This window comes from Trichogramma pretiosum, unplaced genomic scaffold, assembly GCF_000599845.2.
Source record: "Trichogramma pretiosum strain Unisexual culture from Peru unplaced genomic scaffold, Tpre_2.0 scaffold29, whole genome shotgun sequence".
In the NCBI taxonomy this organism is placed as follows: Eukaryota; Metazoa; Arthropoda; class Insecta; order Hymenoptera; family Trichogrammatidae; genus Trichogramma; species Trichogramma pretiosum.
In genome coordinates, this window is record NW_019641669.1 from 1,535,923 (window position 1) to 1,556,180 (window position 20,258).

The 20,258-nt window shown below is 44.2% G+C and overlaps 1 protein-coding gene across 1 annotated transcript; it reads right to left on the reverse strand.

Moving 5' to 3' along the window:
• Positions 1-1,222: 1,222 nt before the first annotated feature.
• LOC106660029 (NGFI-A-binding protein homolog) lies at positions 1,223-18,704 on the reverse strand. Its single transcript, XM_014382840.1, has 12 exons — positions 18,452-18,704; positions 4,781-5,020; positions 4,587-4,701; positions 4,488-4,525; positions 4,370-4,385; positions 3,956-4,328; positions 3,621-3,880; positions 3,365-3,548; positions 2,492-2,694; positions 2,173-2,413; positions 1,433-1,510; positions 1,223-1,354 (listed from the first exon to the last, which is right to left on the reverse strand). Exons 1-12 carry the CDS (start codon positions 18,702-18,704, stop codon positions 1,223-1,225), a joined length of 2,133 nt encoding a protein of 710 aa, XP_014238326.1.
• Positions 18,705-20,258: the final 1,554 nt, after the last annotated feature.

Here is a 20,258-nt window from a genome sequence, read left to right on the forward strand (position 1 = left end):
GATTTTAATCCCATAATTATTATCTCTCTCGTGTTGGAGATATGTGCCGTTGATAGTTCATTGGTATTCTACATGAGCGAGGCGATGATAAGCATGAGGGGCTTTTTACCACCCAAGGAATGTAAACTAGTAGCGATCGATAAAGGACGATTAATCAATATGGGTTTCGTTCTTCAAAAAAATAGCCCCTACACGAGTGTCATTAATTTTCAGTTATGTATTTTTCATTCAAAAAAAAATTGTAATATCAACTGTAATTTTTTTCAATTCAGATTGCAGAAGTTTCATCTTGTCGGAATACTGAGTGCCGTTAAAAAGAAATGGATCCTAATAGGAAGATCCGACGAGGACACCAACAATTTTGAGGTGGCAACAATAAAAACCGTGAAATTTCCTTATATCGTATTGAGCAGTGGTATTTCATTATCATTGATCATTCTGATATGCGAGAAGATCTATCATCGTTTTATTGCTCGCTGATTTATTCAGAACTCTTTAATTTTCAGTAAATTTTTATTCATACTTAGTTTTTTAATTACAACGAGTTTGTCACGTTAAACCTGTTGGATGTAAGACACTGTATCATAAAATGTTAGATAGCTTTTTCAGCAAAAACAAATTGTGCTTTAAAAACCAGTAGTTCGATTGATTTGAAATTTGTATACAGAAAAAGCTACCATTTGAAGAAATTTAAAAAAATTCAGATTAAAATATTTAAAAAATGTCAATTTTCCATCAATTTTCTTTGGAGAAATTAAAAAAAGTGCAATTTGAAGATATGATACGAGTTTAAATGAATTTCCGACCTATATTTTTTAGATTTTGATCATTTTCCACCTTTTTTATGATATAAAACAATTAATTGCGATACCAGATTAAATTTTTAACTTATTTACCGTGCACCAAGCGCTTAGTCTAGACTTCACCATTATATTACCAAATAAATACTACTTAACCTGAGCAAACATTGATAAAGAGGTATGGATAAGTTAAAAAAAATTGAAGATAACTATAAAATTTAATCGACTTAATCTATGTATCTATATTTATTTACATACAATGGTGAATTAAAATTATTATAATATTTTGCAGCAGAAGTAATGGAATTATACACAGCGAGGTACAGTCGAATTACAAAAACTATGTAAAATATGTATTCAAAATCTTGAAAAGAATTGCAATTTATTTCTTCATTTATTACTAGTATTATTATGAACGACAGTCAGTCTCGCCTGTCGCGTAAGCATATTTCCTCTTTGATCGGATGTTCTTTCTTAATGGTCGGTGACTGATTGTGATTCATAAGGGCAGGATTGGCTACGGCGATGATATTGTCACCGCAGGATGCGATGACCTGCAAAACGGAAGAAACACAGTTAACTACAACAGAATAAGTTGATGCAGAATGTAGATGTATCAAAAGTTACATTACCTTGAGATTAAAGTCGTTTTCTTTATCGACCATGCAACCCACATCATCCTGTTCCATTTGAATCCGATGCTGCGAATCCTACGAAAATGCATTTTATAAATAAACTGTAACAGCGCATCGAGCTCCATTACAGCAATTCTTGCCTCGCCTATCTCACGTAAAGACTGTACTAGCCGTACTGTCTGCTCAACCGAACTAATGCTTTTAAAGTGATAAAGACAAGGATACATTTGAAGGTAAAAAAATATAATATTACTGAATGATTCCAGAGTGTGACTGGCAGCCAATTTTATTATACAACTCAGGAATAGTTGCTCAATCACTCACTCATTTACTCACTATTAATGTTTTATATTTTTTCAGCGTGGAAACAGAAACAGCCATTAAAGACGTTTTACGCACTCAACCAGCGAACCTTCTGTAAAAAGAATGGCTCACGCATCCGGTTAAAATGTTTGGTCTCAATGAAGATAAGTATAGGATATCAATTAAACGGACAGCTCAGAAGAAATTGTTTGTCTCACATGTGGATAAGATAGAAAAACCCTACACTATCATATCAGGAAAATCGGTACATCAGAATTTGCGTTCAAGTAGTCGAAATAAGTATAACTATATTGTGACTTATTCTTGTTAACTTATAGGAATATTTTTACTTTTCCACTTGCAGATTTACAACTAAAAATGGGCACAATTACATAGTTCACACTATGCAGCAAAAAAGCTTCGCTTTAACTTACGTGTATCGAAGGGGCAGCGACGACCGAGTCGAGGCGTGAGTTATCGGCGACATCGTCATCCGAATCGACCACCGGGAAATGGTCGTCGCAATCGTCGCCGTTGCAGTCGTCCCAGCCATCGTCGTCGTCGTCGTCCATGTCGTCGAACGACGAGTAGCAGCCGTCCGAGTCGTCGAAGCCCTCGACCACGCCTTCGAGTACGAGACTGTTCGTATTGTCAGCGCAAGCTTGCCAGACTGAACTGAAAGACGGTGAAGTTCGTTATTTAAACGCGTTGCTAGTGCGAATAAATTTGAAAAGAGGATCGGCTGGCGGTTACCTCGAGATCGACTTGTGGTGAGCTAGATGATAGGCCGTGGGAGCAGCAGGTGGCCGTTGACGTCGCCGGTGACGCTTTCTGTGCCTGTGATTCCTCATCATATTGGGCGCTGCCGCCGCTGAATTGCTGTCGGAGTCGATGGACATGCCGTGATCGCGTGCGAAACTCGAGCACCTTATGCCGAACGCGTTGTTGTGATCGCCCTAGAACAGGTACGTATCTGCTACAAACGGTACAGCTGATATATATAATACAGCGTGACTGCTTCGACGCCAGAAAAAAAAACCGGCTTACAAACAATCACGTTACGTGTAACACAATATACTACCGGTTTTCTACATTTCTATACAATACGCGCACTCACACACACACACACGCGCGTTAAATCAGAAATTTACATACATTTATTTTTGGGGTGGTAATTCATCTACTCTACAAAAATCACATGCACAAAAATCTACGAAAACAAGCTCAGACAAAATAAAAAAATTTTTGAAAAATTAAAAAAAAATTAAATATTAATTCGCAAAGCTTAACACGGAATACTTGACCTTATAAAAAAAATCGTCGTCTTAGACGCATATCCAGGTACGGGGGGGAAGACGCACAGAGTTAGCCATGGCCGTTGCATTGGTTAGTAATTTTCGTTTACTAGTGAGGTATAGCGTTAATTATAATGCTAAGTAAATTAAGAAAAAAATCAAATAAAATGAAACAAAATTGTGATATAGTTATACGAGTGCGAGCAACTACACAAGTAGTAGCAGCTGTTGTTAGCCAATCTCGACGAATAATAATGTGCAAGACATCGAGAGGGTCGTCGTATCAGGTGTTATCAAAGGGTCATTTATTCGATTTACTTGGCGCGCTAACCTGATGCTGCTGTTGTTGCTGCTGCTGCTGCTGATGTTGGTCGGACGCGTGATCTTTGTCGGTGGGCTCGTCGTCGACGACGAATTTGCGTCGTTTGACGGCGGCCTCCATCGAGTCGTCGCCACCGGACAGATCGGCCTCGCCGTTATCCCTCGTCGAGTATGATCGAGGCGACGTATTGGACCTACGAAATCAATAATGTCGCAATGATTTTTTAAATAATAAGTATATCAATCTACGGAGGGAGGATACTCACGAGGAGTGAAGCAAGGCCTTGGAGAAAAAGTGGCCGGCGTCGCGAACGACTCTACGGGCCAACGGAAAAAGCTCGTCCCGGCGCGTCAGCAGAGCAGGAACGAAGCGGCAGATCTGCGCCGCGGCCTCGTTCACCGAGACCTCGTGCAGAGTCAGGGGCTTCTCGGGCTTGCGCTTGCAGTCGAAGCGACCGTAGATCGCCGCGTACTTGCGAATCTCCTCCATACGACGTGGATCCGTCTCGGGCATCGCCATGACCATCTGAAACGCATACGAAATGTGAAAAATGTCGACAAATTTCTTTAACGGATATCGTTAGGTCATTGAATTACTCACCTCGAGATTCTTGCACATCTTCTTCTTGATTCCACTGGGAGGTTTGGGATTGAGAGGCCTGATGTTCTGAGCCAGTCGCTCGGCCGCCTCGGCGAGTCTGTGCACCTGCGACTCGAGCAGGATCGGCGCCCCACCGCTAGCCGCGGAGGTCAGACCTCCGGGTGGCGTAGGACTGGCCGGACTCGGGCTCGGCGTCGTGGCCTGGCTGCCGCAGGAGTTGCTCTCGTAGCTGCCGAGCTGCACGAGGCCCGGGCTCCGAGCCAAAGGGAGCAGGGCGGCTCCGTCGCTCGACACCGGGGTGTCCTGCTGCTGCGAGAGCATCGCTGCGACGGGCGCGTAAGCCGGCTGCTGCTGTTGAGGGGACGGGCTGAGGCTCTTGCGGTGCTGCTGCAGAGGAAAGCAGGCGCTGGCCACGGAGGGATAGGCGAGGCTGCCGGTGGACGTCGCCGCGACCGCGGGCTGCATCACAGGCTGCAGCAGCGGCGACGCGTTGGCCACCACGCCCGACTGCTGTTGCTGCTGTTGTTGTTGCTTGGCAGGCTGGACGAGGGGTAGGGAGCTGGCGATGGCCTGGAGCTGTTGGCGCGTGTTGGGACTGTAACTGCCGATGCAGGGCAGACTCGCGATCGACTGTTGCTGCTGTTGCTGCTGTTGTTGGACTTTGGCCACTTGACTACCGGGCAAGACGCCAACGGCGCTGCTGCTCGTCGTCGAGTTGGTCGGCACTACTGGCGTCTGAAACATAGCTGCGCGAAACGACATTATTGTTTCATTCCAAAAGTTATTGAAAGTAGTCATCAGCAAGTCAACAGCAGATCAACGTACCAGGATTGGTGAGCCACTCCTGGAGGGCTTTCTGCAATCGACGCACGTGAAGCGGCTTACTGGCCATGCCGACGAGGGCCATTATCTCGAGGAACTCCTCCTCGCCGGCGTCGCAGAGCTGCTGTACGTCGTCGCCGCCCATCTCCAGCAGCGTGTCGTAGTAGCTGAGCAGCGAGGCCCGCTGCATCACCCGGTAGAGCTGCAGCTCCGCTTCGTTCTGCGGCATCGACGTCTGGACGACTGCGTAACACACGGGAGAGAAGAACGTTTATGAGAAATCATCGTGAGGTGATAAAAAGCGCGAGATATAGGGAAGTGGCAAAAAATGGGCACGACGACGATGGTCGCGAGCAGATTGTTTTGTTTTTTATTACGAGCATACACGCGCGCGCGGTTCATAATATGTGAAACTTTGCGGGCGCGCGCGGGCATTTAGCGCGAAAGCGCATCGCTCGCTCGCTCGTCATCGTTGTCTTTGGATGCTGAGGAGCGCGGAATTACGCGGGCGCGAGAAAAAGTGCACTGGCTGCCTGGCAGCAGTGAGAGCTCTGGCGGACAGCCGATTAGTTGTTGCAAATTTCGCAGAAACTCCTCGTCGGACGAAAGAGAGAGAAGGACGGAGGATAAGAAAAAAGACGAAAAATGCATATGATGCGTACGTATAAAAGTCGCGCGCGAGAGAGGAGGGATATCACATCTTGCGCGTTGTGTATTTATGTTGAGAAAAAAAGTAGCGCGCGCGCGTGCACACACGTAGCAGTGCAGTGCAGCTTACGAGAGAAAGAGAGAGAGAGAGAGAGAGAGAGAGAAGAGGCGCGTCGAACACAACGACAACGACGACGACGACGAAGACGCCAAAGAACCCGAGTGAGTGAGAGAGAGCGTATAAATTAATAGGCTGCTACTGTATGCTGCTACCGGCTACATGTGTGCTTCTGTGTGTGTATGTCTTTTCTCTCTCTTCCCAATGAGTATGTTTTACTTCAGATTATATATATAGTTATATATACCGACGCATAACCGACAGTTGCGATGCAGAAGGAGTAGAGTAGTATGAGCTGCCGAAAAAAAAACTACGGCCAGGATCACTTTGCGCGCGGATTCGAAAAAACTGACCGTCGGTCTTTCTCTCTTATTACACATCGTATAGCCTTTCTTATTCTCTCTGCTTCTTTTCTTGCTGCTACCACCAAAGGCAGCTTGTGTGTGTATGTAATATGCCAGTGTACTGCTCGCGAGTGCTCCCCTTTTTCCGGGGCACCAAACAGACGGACGGACTGCGCCGGCCACGAGTCTCTCTCGCTCTCTCTCCACATGCGTACTTATATATTGTACTTACTGCCTGCGGAGGCAGTTTTAAATGCGCGCCTTGTAATATATATAAGATTCGCGACGAGAAAAAGAGTTATATATGTGGGACCTATGTCCGTGCACACCACACCTACGCACACGTACATATCTATGCGCACTACTTCCTATTCCACTCAATTAGGCTCGAGTGCAAACATATAGTAAACAAGTAAGTAAGAGACAGAAAAGAGAGAGAGAGCCATTAGAGATTGCGCGCGGACGCAACGCTTTATTAGAAAAAAAAATTGAGCCGAAGCAACGATCCGTGTTCCAAGAAGTTCAGCAGCAAAATATCAGTGCGCGGCTGTGTATATAAGACACACGACACAACGATGGTATAAATCTTGGCATTTATATATTGTGCTAAAGGGAGAAAAAAAGTCCCGCAGCGAGCCATATTCGGGCTGCAGCAGCAACGGCGGCTATCGCTTGCGGTCAGCGTTAATTTTTTCTAATTGCCCCGACGACGACTCCTCCCCCTCCTCCTCCTCCTCCTTCTTCTCTCGTGGCGGACGTGACCGATTTTCTCTCGCCGATCTTTTCGTACACGTGTGATCGGCGCGTAAACGTATTCTCACTCGTCTCTATAATAATAATATAATACACATTTGTACGCAGTTAAGAGAGATGTGCGGACGCGTTAATTGCTGTTATAAAGTTGAAAGAGGACAATGAGGCTTCGAAAATCATCAACAGCAGTGGTAGCTCATTAACCGATCACGAAGAGCGCCGGCTACGATAAATTTCAATTCCTGATGAGCTTATGTTATACGTCATGGGAGCAAGTGCGGTAATCCTTTATACTCATTCGCCTCGAGTCCACCGCTTTTTTTTTCTTACCGTCGAGCTGACGACGATATTTAACTTGCACAAGTTTATACGTACTTCGAGTAGTGCGGGTGAGGGTATTATATAGAAAGATAATGGCATTGCGGCTATAGATCTGCCAGCAGTTGTGTGTGTGTGTGTGTGTGTGTATGTGTATATATGTGAGGGGGTGGTGCGCATACACACGCATACTATACAGTCGAGATATTATAGTACAAGAAGTTTCCTCGACGGTTCGGAGCTATAAGGGCGATCCTCCTCCTCTGCCTTCGCCGCGCGTATTTCTTATTGTCCGCTTGATACTTGACGGGTATGCATACGTGTGGGTATACTTAGGATAACAGCAGCAGTACCGACACAAAAAGGAGTCTAGGTTTTTTAGGACGCGAGAGACGACGACGACGACGACGACGACAACGGCGTAGGGGCGGTTAGAGTATTTCTCAGTTTTTGCCGATATTGTAATCAGGGGAAGGGTTAGCCGGGAGAGACCGAGTCGAGTTTTTACGAGTGTTTTGCCCGGCGCGCAGATGGACGCAACCAAGTGGTCGGTCTCTCTCTCCTCTCTCTCTCTCTCTCATCGGTCGAGCGCCAAGCTCTCGTCGTAGTCGCCGTTCGTATGTACTTTTTGCCTCCCCCCGTACGCGCGCGCGCGCGTGTCGCGGACGCGTTTTTTATTTTTACTTTGGTTGGTTTTTTTTTTTCGTTATTTTGACCGACGCCGCCGCCGTTACCGAGTGCCGAGTGCTTGGCATTCTTTGTCCCGGTGGTGCACCGGAGCTTCGCATGTCTGCACTTCTCTCTCTCTTTCTCGTCTGCGTGGCACACAGAGTAGCTATATGAGTACGTGGTTGGGTGGGCCCGATATTTCGCCAGCCCCCTGATCGACGCTGCATCTCTCCCCTGAAAAAGGGACCCCACGCTCTATTTTCTTACCCTCGCTTCCCACCCTTGCGCCACTCTGTGAATCCTCGAAGCTGTGAGTCCCAAAAAATGGCTGCGCCAGAAAAACGACCAACCCCTTGCTCGTCCCGTACCGACGATCTGTTACGCCATCGTGTGCATGAATACGAGCGACGTGTAACCCTTTGATTGCACACCGGTAAGGCACTGGCCGTTTAGCCTCTATATACACAGCAGAAACGAAACAATTGAATCATTTTCTTATTGTGTGTGCCACACGCGCGCTCGCACTCGCTCTCTCTCTCTCTCTTTCGTGGGCACAGGCCTTTTTTTGCGCGATCCTATCCGATGTTCGTTATTCAAATTTAACGTACCATCGCGGCTGTTATGTACGTACCATCGTCTTGGTGGAACGCATGAGAGTACAGCTTTGCCTCAACTTAGATGTGAGTATGCGTCTTTCTTTTTTTTATTATCATTTCTTCGCCATTCCGAATGTCATCCCTCTCTGCTGTATTGTCTCTTGCCACTATACTGATCGTTCATCTCTAGCGAGACAACGACGCAAAAAAAATTCCGAGCTGCAAGAGATACAGATATCATTGCGAGCAGATTCGTTACGGGTCCGATGTCGCGCTCGAAACATTTTCCCAGGAAACTATATTCGACGGACTGCGAGGATTTTTTTTCCTCGACCAAGTCAATCTCTCTCTCTCTCGCGCGCGCGCGAATATCCGTTAAAGTTGTATCTGGAGGGAAAAAATTTAGCCGAGCTTTTTTTCCATCGCGTGAGTTATGGTTCTTTCTGGTATCAAAAGAGAAATCAACGAGAGAGGAGCGAGAGAGGAAAAAAATCCGAGTTCCTACGTAAGCGCACCCGGTCGATGGACGTTATAAGAGTTTTTTTTTGTTTCGTGCAATCGTGGCAACAGCAACAACAATTGCAAAAAAAGAGCAGACTCGAGAGCGTTACTACTCGACACGCTTGATCCAACGTTTTTACCTCGAGGAGGAAAAAATTCATTTCAATATTTCTTTGTTGCTAAAGTGCCACTTTTTGCAATAGTAAATTTTTTGCCTAGCGTTTTTCGCTAACTCGATAATGTTTATCCTCGTTGCTCTTAAAAATAAATGACCTATTTTCTTGCGTAAGAAAATTCAAGCGACTCATGATCAATTTTATCGAACTAAATTACACTTGTGATCAATTATGATTTTTCGATCATCAATAGTATAGCAGATCATTTTTTTTTTTCAAATTAATTTTCTCGGGATAAAAGTATCTTTGCATTCTATAGCTCTCGCAAACGTTCCTGCACGCATTTTTTCAAATTTTATTTCGCTTTGAATTTTTTTTATGCAAGCAACAATTTACATCGCTCGCCTAGTATATATCATAGGTATATATTTTCTGCGAGTGCTCGTCTTTTTTCCCATGACGATTCTTAGGATGTATAAATACGCGAGGCGCAAAAAAAGCTAGAGAGTCTCGTAAAATTTTACGACTTGTAGTAACAAATTAGTCGTTCTTCGCTGCGCGGCTAATCGTAGGGGAAAAAATGCTATCAGTCAATTTTTTTTCTCTTCTCCCGCCGCTTATCGCTTCAAAAGTAGACCGATTCTTCATCCTTTTTCTAATCGCGTCGTTAAGGGAATACGTTTTTTTCGCGCACACGCGGTTACGGGGAGAAAGGTCATCTGTGCTTGATTCAAGGCGGACACCGCTACTATATTTTGTACACTGTTAAAAACAGTTACATTAAAATTGATGTAAAAGTGGAAGACATTTTTTACCATCGAACACATTATATGAACAAGCAATTAATTGCTTATACATATAATAATTATTACAAAACCGTACTCTTATACTATTTTCACTATATTATTTTCACTTTTCTTTGCAGATTTACAGATAAAGGTACATGTCATCAAGCGGTAAAGTCTGACTTTAATTATAATTGATATTCATCTATTTTTCGATAAATTATTAACGCCAAAAGACCAATCAGAATTAATACATTCTTTTTGCACAAAAAATTAACCGCAATAAATCTAATTATAAAAAGATACAAAACCGTACTTTTATACAATTATTTTGACTTTGTCACTTGCAGATTTATAGATAATAGCATTTGCCATCTACCGGTAGAAGCTGGCTTTAATTTCGATTAAAATGATCATGTTATATTGTTGAGCAATTAACCATCTCATAAATTATTTTTCAATGAAGATTTCATGTTACAGTATTGTATACACGGAATTCAGTGTCAGCAATTTAAATTTAAATTTTTAATGTTACATCAAATCTCGACAGAATTGAAGGTTTTTTTTCATAAGACCGCATATTATATTATGTAACTTTTGGATCCTGCTATGGCAGCGCATGAGTTTACTCGCGTCAAATGCTGAATTACGATCGTTCCCTTGGCTCGATTCGTCGGTATGGGCACGTTTTGCATACAATTAAGAAAAATGCCAAATGTCTCACGGTATTTCGCGAAATATAAAATAGGCACGAATTAGACTGCGTGCTATGCAGCGAGTCACTTAGGGTCACGGTTCTGAAGCGAGCGAAAGAAGACGAAGAAGCGAGTTATCCTCGAATTAAACGCTATCTCACGGTTAAACATTTTTTATCGCATCGCCAGCCCGACGAAACTATGTAGATTTGTGCGTGTGTGTACGTATATATGCAGCGGAATCCCGAAGGAAAGAACAACGAGGAGAGCAGGACACAGCAAAAAACGCAAAATGCCTTCGCGGGGTTGTTGTGCGAGGCTATACTACTACTACATGCGTATATGTATGTGTGTAGGTACATGCGCTATGAGCAGCTCGATCCACAGCAGGGAAGAAGGGAGCTCTCGGTTATTTTTTGCTAACTTTCTTACTCGCCCATCTAATCCGGTAGGGTGATGCGCGCGTGCGTCTCTGTGCTGTATATAGGTATGTGCAGGCAGGTATGCGTTTCCTGTATATAAGCCCATATAGCGCTGGTCACCCTTTGTTCCTGCGTACAGAGAGTAAAACGCAGAGAGAGGCACCCTTCGTCGCGGCCGGGCGCGTATGCAAATTATCCTGCGCACACAAACGCGCACATAAACGTGTCCTCAAGATACTGCCTACTAACACACATACGCGTTTACATACACAGAGAGCAGATCCATTGTGAGCATTGCCCCGAAGTAGGAAATTATCAGAATCTTCCCAGCAGCATAGCAGTACCACTTCTGTGTATATACAAGTGCCGTCGTCGTCTCTCCCCGGAGGAAGGTGTGATAAACGCAGCAAAAACTATATCTAAATGAGCATGAGACAATGATGGGATCTATCGAGGTAGGTACAGCGTCGCAGTGTATATACGAGGCAGCAACCCATGCAAATAAGAGACTCTACCGTAGCAGCGCGCGGGACCCGACAAGATACACTCTTTGCTTCGACGACCCCGCGAGGCTGCATACACGTACGAGCTGAGGAAAGGTTTTTTGGGCACTTTTTGCTCTACTCCATCCTCAACCCCGTTGTTGTCGCTCGTTTATATAAACTTTTTCTCACATGAAACTCGCTGCTATACATAGCTAATTTTTGCCCGTAATCCGACTTCCGAAATATACGTAACTTGTGGCTCGTTGTTCTTTGCCCGAGACTTGCGTATATTATAATGCAGACTGTTGCAATGATATAGTGTTAAACGATTAATTAAGTCCCTTATAAATTAGACATGTCTTTATTTTCTTTTTATCAATCAGATGATCGAATCAAACATTAATAAATTAAAAAGTACTTGTCGTTATCATCTGATCAACTTCAGCTTTGAGCATATATCAATTATGATTTCTAATAAGACGTCAGTATATGAGGGCGCGCGCACGAGGGTGCAAAGCGGAGCTACCGATGCATAAAAATGCAATTATGCACTCTAGGCTCGTTGCTTTTTAATTAAGTTATCACAATTACTCATCGTCAAAAGTAAACACACTCATTAGTAAAGCTCCTATAAGCAGTTACCGAAGTTGAAGGATGTTTACAGAACAAGCAAATAACGCTACCTACGTAGTTTTTTATGTCGAAAAATATTCAGTGGAAATCTTGGAAAACATGTTTAAACATTTTCATTTGTATAAGCTGCCTTCATTGCCCTCCTCGAGCGAATATCGTGCATTAATAAGCCTTCGAAATCTTTTTGCAAATTACGCTCCGCGCTCATTATTATGCACATTACACACGGAAAGAGATCTACTTTGGATTTTCTGCGCTATTAACTCGTAAAAAGGATGCGAATGCTATTTAAATATGTCGAATCGACAGTAGCCTAGCAAGACAAGCAGCAGCAGCAGCAACGTGAGGTGGCACAAATCTCATCATCGCTAATAACACTTTCCCATGCTATATGTGCTCGTATATATACATGTAGCTCGCTAATATACATATATTCACCTGCGCCGTGTACTCTCGCGTGCGATAATGTGTATACGCAGTGTGTACGCGAGCGTAAGAAGAACGAGAGCAGCAGCGACGACAAAAAAAAAGAGACGTAGGAAAAAAAGCGCAGAAGCGAACGAGAGAGAGAGACGATTGTTCCAACCTGAAGATTTCTCCGGAACGACGAAAAAATCGGAACAAAAAATATCCTCGGCAGCTAGTAGCGCGCGCACTGCTTGTCCCTGGATGCCGCAAAAACTCTATGCTGCTCTCTCTCTTACTCACTCGCTCGCTTGTATAAGATGCTCCGCTATATATACATATATACCTGCTTGCGACTATATACTATATATGTGCGTGTATAAGTACGAGGGGCGATCATCTGCCTCTCCGGCGTTATATGCATACCGCACACAGCTATAAACACTACACTCGGTTTAATACACGCACACAGACAGACACACACACTCTTGCTCGGTTTTTTACTTCCGCGGAGGTGCAAGATCCGCAAAAAATAGCCCGAGTGAGTGCCCGAGCGAAAGAGAAAAGAGAGCCGAGAAAAAATTTGTATATTCACCATGTCTTTTTCTCGTACTTGTGTGTCTGGCTCTCTCTCTCTCTCTCTGTCTGTCTCTCGTGGGAACGCTAACCAGCTCTTTCTTTTTCGCGGCGCGTATATCGATCTCCTTTTCTCTCTCTCTCTCTCTCTCTCTGTCTCGAAAACAAAAAAAGCAGATACCCGCAATCGCGATGATTAATTGTCGCGTACATTACTTATATACTTAGATATATACGAAATACGAAATGTGCAGCTTTTTCTGTGAAATCGGTAATGATTTTGCCGATTTATGTGTGAGATGTAAGCGATCATCGAAGCCGAAATCTTTTGAACTGCAGTTATGTACTTTTCGATAATTAAACAGCCGCTTACTGTGGTTTTTTTTGACGAGGGAGAGAGAGAGAGAAGAAACGCGAGCTCGACGCATGGCACGTACGAAACCTCCGACCCAATTTAAAAATTTGAGCGAGCACCGCGTGAGTGTATCGTACGAGTATAAAAATCCGACCTATCTCTACTGTGCGCTGACTCGACGGACAGATGCTCTGCATCAAAAGATCAGAGAAGGTGAGAGATATCATCGTTTTGGAATAAAATTAAATATAAACCCCCGAGAGCCCCCGAAGATGAAGAGCAAAAGAAGAGACACGCGCGCGCGGGGGCACGATCTCTTTTCTCGATGCATTAAAAGATATACACTCTCTTTTGCTTCTTCGACCTTTTGTAGGAGGCAGCGGTATGCCTTGTGGTGTTTCAGCATACACGTGTATACATTATACTCTTTCTTTCTTAGGCCCAAAATCTTGGCACGCTGCAGTCGTCATACGACTGACTTTGTATGAATGGAAAATCCGATGTAGATGAATAAATACTTCTTGATTTTTTACCTATACCGCAGTATATACGTACAGGGGAAATGATACCTGCGCGCATAAATTAAAGGGCCTATATACGCGGCACAGTGTCGGATGTGCGGGCACCCTCTTCATTTCTCTCTTTCTTTGTGCGTATACACGGGTGCGCTTCATTCTTCGCGGGCCCAAAGATGCGCGCGTCTGTACACAATGCAACAGTGTGCCGATTCGTACACACACAAACACTTATTATAGGTATATTATACCGAGTGTTCGATTGAATTGGCCCCATCGATCGGGAGCAATTGACTTGTAATTCAGGACTGAGCGCGCGTGTGCAGTAAGTATACGAGTCAAGAATGTACTTGTTACGCGCTGCGAGCTGCAAAGTCGATGACAGACAGACAAGTGGGGTGATTATCTGTGCATTATGCTGCTTATATAGTCAACAGTTCCTATACACGTGCGCGATATGTATCAATCGTAAAGTTTTCATCGTATAATAGTTGAAATACCTTTACGATGAGTGTGAGATTGCTCTTCTATGACTAAGTAATACAATTTACTATTTTAAACGTTCCGTAAATGTTTTTGTATTTTATAAAATGGAATCTTGATGAATATGAATATGAATATGAACTTAAATAATTAAAAAATGAAAATAACTATGAAATACTTTTCAAAATAAGCCCTCAGACCTACAAAAGAGAGAAGATTTAGTAATCCTCAAAGAAAGAGACGCCTTATGAAATTCTGTGAACAAGTCAGAATCCTGGGTATCGAGAGTTCACTCAGTAATTACATCAGTACCATGAAATGGAAAAACGTTTTATGAAACGTAAAATCTAAAAATGCACTTCTCTAATAAAAAATGTCTCTCCAGGCGGTTTTTTTCGCAGCATATGATATTTTAGTTTCTTCTTCAATTTGCATGAAAAAAGGCACTCAACGAGAAATTTTTTTAGGTTTGACATGAATTTTCAATTTACGCGTTAGCATAAAACGCAGTTTTCTTGACGTTTAAGATAAATTTTTTTCATTGCAGTTTTTGTATAACTCTACAAAATATAATCTAGCAACACGCGCATTCATGAGCAGTGGGACAGACGCGCAAAAAAGGGTTTCTTCGGCTGCCAAGTTTTTCTGATTACAATAAAAACTCGGAGAAAATCAGTTGAGTATCGAGACAATCATGCAATAGGCATATCGACGGTGCAGCACACTCATAATATAACTCTCCATAGGCGATCTTGTTTGGATTGCATTATTATTTGCGAGAAGAGAGAGAGTGAGAGAAAGAACAAGTCGTACATTGAGAAGAAGAAAAAAAAAACGCGGCGGTACAAGCTCAGCCAAGCGAATCCTTTTCTGTATGCCCACATTTATAATATACTTGTTACTACTGCTAGTCGAGCCTATGGGTTGCCGTTGCTGCGTCGCGTACACTGCAACACATTTGCCCTCTGCATCATGCGCTGCGTCCACAGCTGCACACGCGCGCATACATACATAAAATGTGAACTTTTGGCGTCCACAGTCAAAACAAATCGCTTATAAATGTGTAGCTAGTGTATAACATGATATTTACACGTGCAGAGCATTGCTACAGACGTATTCAAATATTTGAAAATGTCTCCCATTGTTTTGCAATGCTGCTGCTGCTAAAACTACTTCCGTCCGTATTCAACGAAACTCGCCATGCGCTCTCACTGCACATTATATGTGGTGCATTTACACTCGCCGCGAAACTGCGGGCACACTATGAGGGTTGCTCTCTCTTGCTAGCTCTCACTCGTTCTTATTCACCGTTTCGCTTTACTTTTATTTTTTTACTTTATTTTACTCATTTGTTTTTTTTTTTCGACTGAAATCAAAGCTCTCAGCTACGATTCTTGTGCGTTTCCGCGTGCGAATACTTATACACGCATGCGTGTATGCATACGCGAATTATTTGTAAATATTATACCACGTCAATGCAACTATGTACGCGCGCAAATATTATATAAAATTGCAGAAGCGCGACTGTTTCTGTATGTAGCGCGGCGTTTGTATACCATAATTCCCGAGACGCAGGTCGTATGTACTATATTATACTTCAGGTACGGGCGTCCGAGGCGCAAAAAATAATCGATTTCTATAACGAGAATTGAGAGTTTTTGCGATTGCATGTTTGTATATGTGCTCGTGTTCGCGTTCCGTCGCGGATACGGACGATGAAATTTCAATAGTGACGCAAGGTGTGGGTGATGCATGTATTTCGTTCTTACAAGTGCAGTGTGGCGATTTTCGAAATCTCGAAAATTGACAGAAAAGTTTCTTTCGTTTGCATCATTTTTTTCTGTTACACATATTAGCAGGACTTGACTGATGAAACATTTTTTTATGAAAATCAATCTAAAATTCACTCATTAATTTAAAACTATCGATATCCCTCGCTCGGTATGTTATTAATTTAAAATTTAGTGAAGCTCAAAAAAGTGTTTTTCGATGATAACTAATAATCAATAAGTTTCGATGGATACTGTATGAAATAGTTGCCGCAGTACATGGAGTATATATGGTTGATTCTCGCGAAGCCTGCTTTTTGCATGTCTTTATGCCATATTCTTAAACTAGTGAAGATAAGCCAAATCTGGCTCGGTCGTTCATTCAATATTGTTGTATTCTTCATAATAGGACATAAATATTTCAATATTTTAGTGCCAGTTAAATTTGCCGTGAAGATATATATGCCAAATGTCACCTCCGTGGCATGTCTAGATCACGAAATCAACTCTGTTTGCATGTACCATGCATTTTCATAAGCACCTGGCCCTATAATAACTACTAGACCAGCTTCTATACATCCAGAGTAAAGTTTAAGTCTATTATAGGGCTTCGAAAAATGTTTTTAAAAAATTTCCCACACAATTGAAAAATGTCTCGGATTTTAATCATGCTTCTGAATAATTTCAAACATACCGCCTGCTTTGGGTCGCTAACTCATTTTTGATGTCGCTAGATACGTAAATGTCAAGTATTATAGCCCAGCTTTCGATTGGTGTAGGTTGCGGGTTCAAATTTTACATTTTATCGATGCTGCGATAATTATTCTATTGAAAAATTCACGTGTGTCAAAAAAACGGTCACCTCCGTGGACATGAATATCTCGAGCTATGATCATTCTTTTTAACCGCTCGCCCCGTCAAAAGACTCGTTTTTCATGACCAAATTTCGGGTTGTGCGGAAAATTTTGTGCGTTTCTTATTTTTCTTACATAGTTTATCAAAGCAGCGATTTGTCACCTCCGTGTGTGTCACCTCCGGAACCGAAAACAGTCAATTTTAAGCATAAAATCGAACATAGTTTTCGTAAAACGAAATCTCAAAGCCCCAGATTCAATGATTATTCATATTTTATGGTTTAAAAAAGGGTGAACTAGTTCGCGCCGTTCAATGTGACAAAAAAATTTTCACCATTTTTTCATTTTCTATAACCGAAAAAGCAGACTTCGGGAGAATCAACCATATAAGTCCTTTTAAATCAGAAATCTTTTTATGAAGCGAGGTAACTCGCGTAGAAATGGTCAACATAATGACTAAAAACGCCAATTCCAAATGTTTTATAGTACAGTATCATAGCGATTTTTCTATTGCAACTGTTAAAAATATTAAGCGCATTTTAAACGATTGGAAAATGACTATTTTTCAAAAAAATGCTACCACGTTTGAACCACTTTAAGCTTCCACCACTAGATGGCGAATATCTTTATCTGTAAATCTGCAAGTGGCAAAGCCAAAATAATTGTATATAAGTCAAAGCAAAATCCAGCATGCATCTTGCTTTGTGAACTGCTAACTTGAGAGCTCAATTGCCCAGAAACAGGCTCCCAATAATCCGTATATTATACAAGTTACGTTGGGCGATCAGCAGCATTACAAAAGTGGAAACGAAAGCTCAGCGATCGCGAGTCTTGGAAAACGGATGTCATAAAGAGCATAGCTGGAAGAAACATACGATGCGCTGAAAAATCGGTACGCACGCAAGCGCGCGTCCGAGGCAACGATCCCGCTCGACTAAAAATTCGGAGCGATCGTGTGCGTATGCTGTACGCGGAAAAGTGTCGTATTTTTGCGAGAAAAAAAATCACTCGATAGCGCCTCTGTATCGTGAGTACATAAACGTGCGCGTATGCGTATTATTATATATCTATATCCATGCAGTGTCTGCAACGAGAAAATAGTGCGAGACAGAAAGAGAGAGAGAGAGAGAGAGAGAGGGAGTAGGGCAGCGGGCGGGAGATTCGTTTTTGCGTTCCGGTCTTTGGCTGGAAAGTAGCGCGCGCGCGTGCGATGGGAAAAAGCGTCGAGCTGCCTGCCTGCCTGCCTCGACGGTGGCGGCGGCGGCAGAGTTTTTGCAACGTCTCCGCCGCGAGTATATACAGAGGAACGAGCGAGCGAGCGAGCGAGACGCGTCCCGACGTTTTTTGCTGCCTGCCTCGTCGTGCACACAGCAGTCACTGCTACTGCTGCTTTATGGTTACGCTATGCGCTGTGCTCTCTCTCTTTCTCTCTGTCTCGTGCGCGCGCGAGGAGGAGAGCATGGGCAAAAAAATCGTCGGCGCCCCCGAGTCCCGAGTAGTAGTAGTATAAGCGCGTTGACGCGAATATCGATCGATCGTCGTCGTCGTCGCTTCTCGAGGTTGCTCGAGGGAAAAAAGCACAGGAGATGCGGAGGGAGAGTCACGATTAAGCCACGGGACGCGACGAGACTCACCGGTGCCGTTGATGTTCCTGCCGAGTATCCTCAACGGCGGAGCCTGACTGTTGTGCGAATTGCTGCTGCTGCCGGTAGATTGCGACGATCTCAGCTGAAGCCCACCAGCTCCGGCTTGGCTGAAGACGTCGGCGACGATGCCGGTCGAAGCGGAGCTGCTGCTGGCCACTACCTGTACCGACTGCTGCTGCTGCTGCTGCTGCTGAGATCCGAGGGGCGAGCAGCAGGCCGCCGGTGCTGTCTCGTCCTGCATGTCGCGCCGCCCGGCATCCGCGCGCCAACCGCGGCTCACTATTTGGCCGAACTATACCAGCGAATTTCCTCTCTCTTCTCTCTCTTTCTTATCACTCGCGCACAATTTTCACCAGCTTTCCAACCGCGAAACAAGTGTTTTAAAAGGCAACGTCGTGTCTCGGGTTTACTCTCCTCGGAGTAACGTCGTCGTCGTGTGTGTATAACAATACACAGTTGTCAGCTGGCGCGTCGAGCGCGTTCTACGCTGCGGCTCCTGAGCCTCTCGATCGCGAACCGAGCGACGACGACGGTGGCGGCAACGCCAGCAGCACGAGAGTATCAAGCGCAAGAAAACGGAGAGGCAACTACTATAACGTGTTCGAGTCCCCCTTCCCTACCCGGGCTGCTGCCGCTTGTCGCGCTCACTAGCAGCCCTCTCGCTCCACCCTGCAACAGAACAGCAGCCCCGAAAAAACGCCTGCCCCTCTCGCCAGCAGCAGCAGCAGCAGGCCCACCCTTATATACTTATAGCTTGGACTTCTTGTGCCACCGATGAGAGAGCTATATGCAGCAGCAGTAGCATAGGCATTGATCCCCCCGCCGCCTCGGCCGCGCTTTTCTGGGGTCCCCACCAGCCGTACTTAACTATATACTAGCCCGCAAGCGAGACTCTTTTTTGCGACGATGTCTCTCTCTCCGCCGCCGCCGCCGCTGCCACTGCTGCTGTTGCTGCAGTTTGCGCGCGTCTTGCGCTTTTGCTTCTTACGACACGGACTGTACTTAGCTCTCTGTGTGTGCCGTGGGATCGAGCTGCTGCTGCGGCTGGCTCCGCTTGCAATTTTTTGCTAGCTTTTTCCGTCCCGTACACTTACTATACAGATGCCCGCGCGCGCGACGGTCCAAACCTATCCTCCGCTCGATATATATAACACAACGTTATGTATATACCTATACTCGTGCTTCTGCTGCTTCTTCTTGTCTGCATAGTTTCCTTGACGTTGTATATCTGTATAAGAGCTGGGAGGGAAGGAGAGAGCAGCATGAAAAACTCGGTGACGATTCATAACTATACGGCACGAGAAAATGGAGCAAAAAATTCGCTACCAGTCAGAGAGACTAGTGGCAGATCAGTAGCAAAGACACATAAACGAAACTCAAAGTTTCATATGCTAATAATACGGAGGCGACGACTAGTAGCAGCATATCCAGTATAGCTCATCCACGCGTGTACAAAAGAATCCCGCGTAACGCACCCCGTAACGATTTTTCTCAACGAGCTCGCTCGGCTGGGCTCTCACTCGTTTTTTATAATATGCGTGTATGCACGCATCGAGCTTAAGAGATGTAAAAATTTAAAAGAGAGAGAGAGAGAAAGCGAGGGTTAATGATAACCGTTGCTCCGAAAAATTAACAAGAACATCGCTGCCGATCGTTATATGGGTACATGCTAAAGCGCGCCGCGCTCCACTCTCGCGCGCAAAAAGATTTTTATAACGATCCTCGCCGTTCTGAGAATGCCCGAGCAGTTTTTTTTTCGGTTTGTTTGTTTGTTCGGGGGCTCGTTTTTTTTATT

Coding starts and splice junctions, on each gene's coding strand:
- LOC106660029 (XM_014382840.1), bottom strand. CDS start 18,704: ATGCAGGACGAGACAGCACCGGCGGCCTGCTGCTCGCCCCTCGGATCT. Junction 4,702..4,780: donor GGAGTGGCTCACCAATCCTG/GTACGTTGATCT, acceptor CGTTTCGCGCAG/CTATGTTTCAGACGCCAGTA. Junction 2,695..3,364: donor AGCAACAACAGCAGCATCAG/GTTAGCGCGCCA, acceptor TACCTGTTCTAG/GGCGATCACAACAACGCGTT.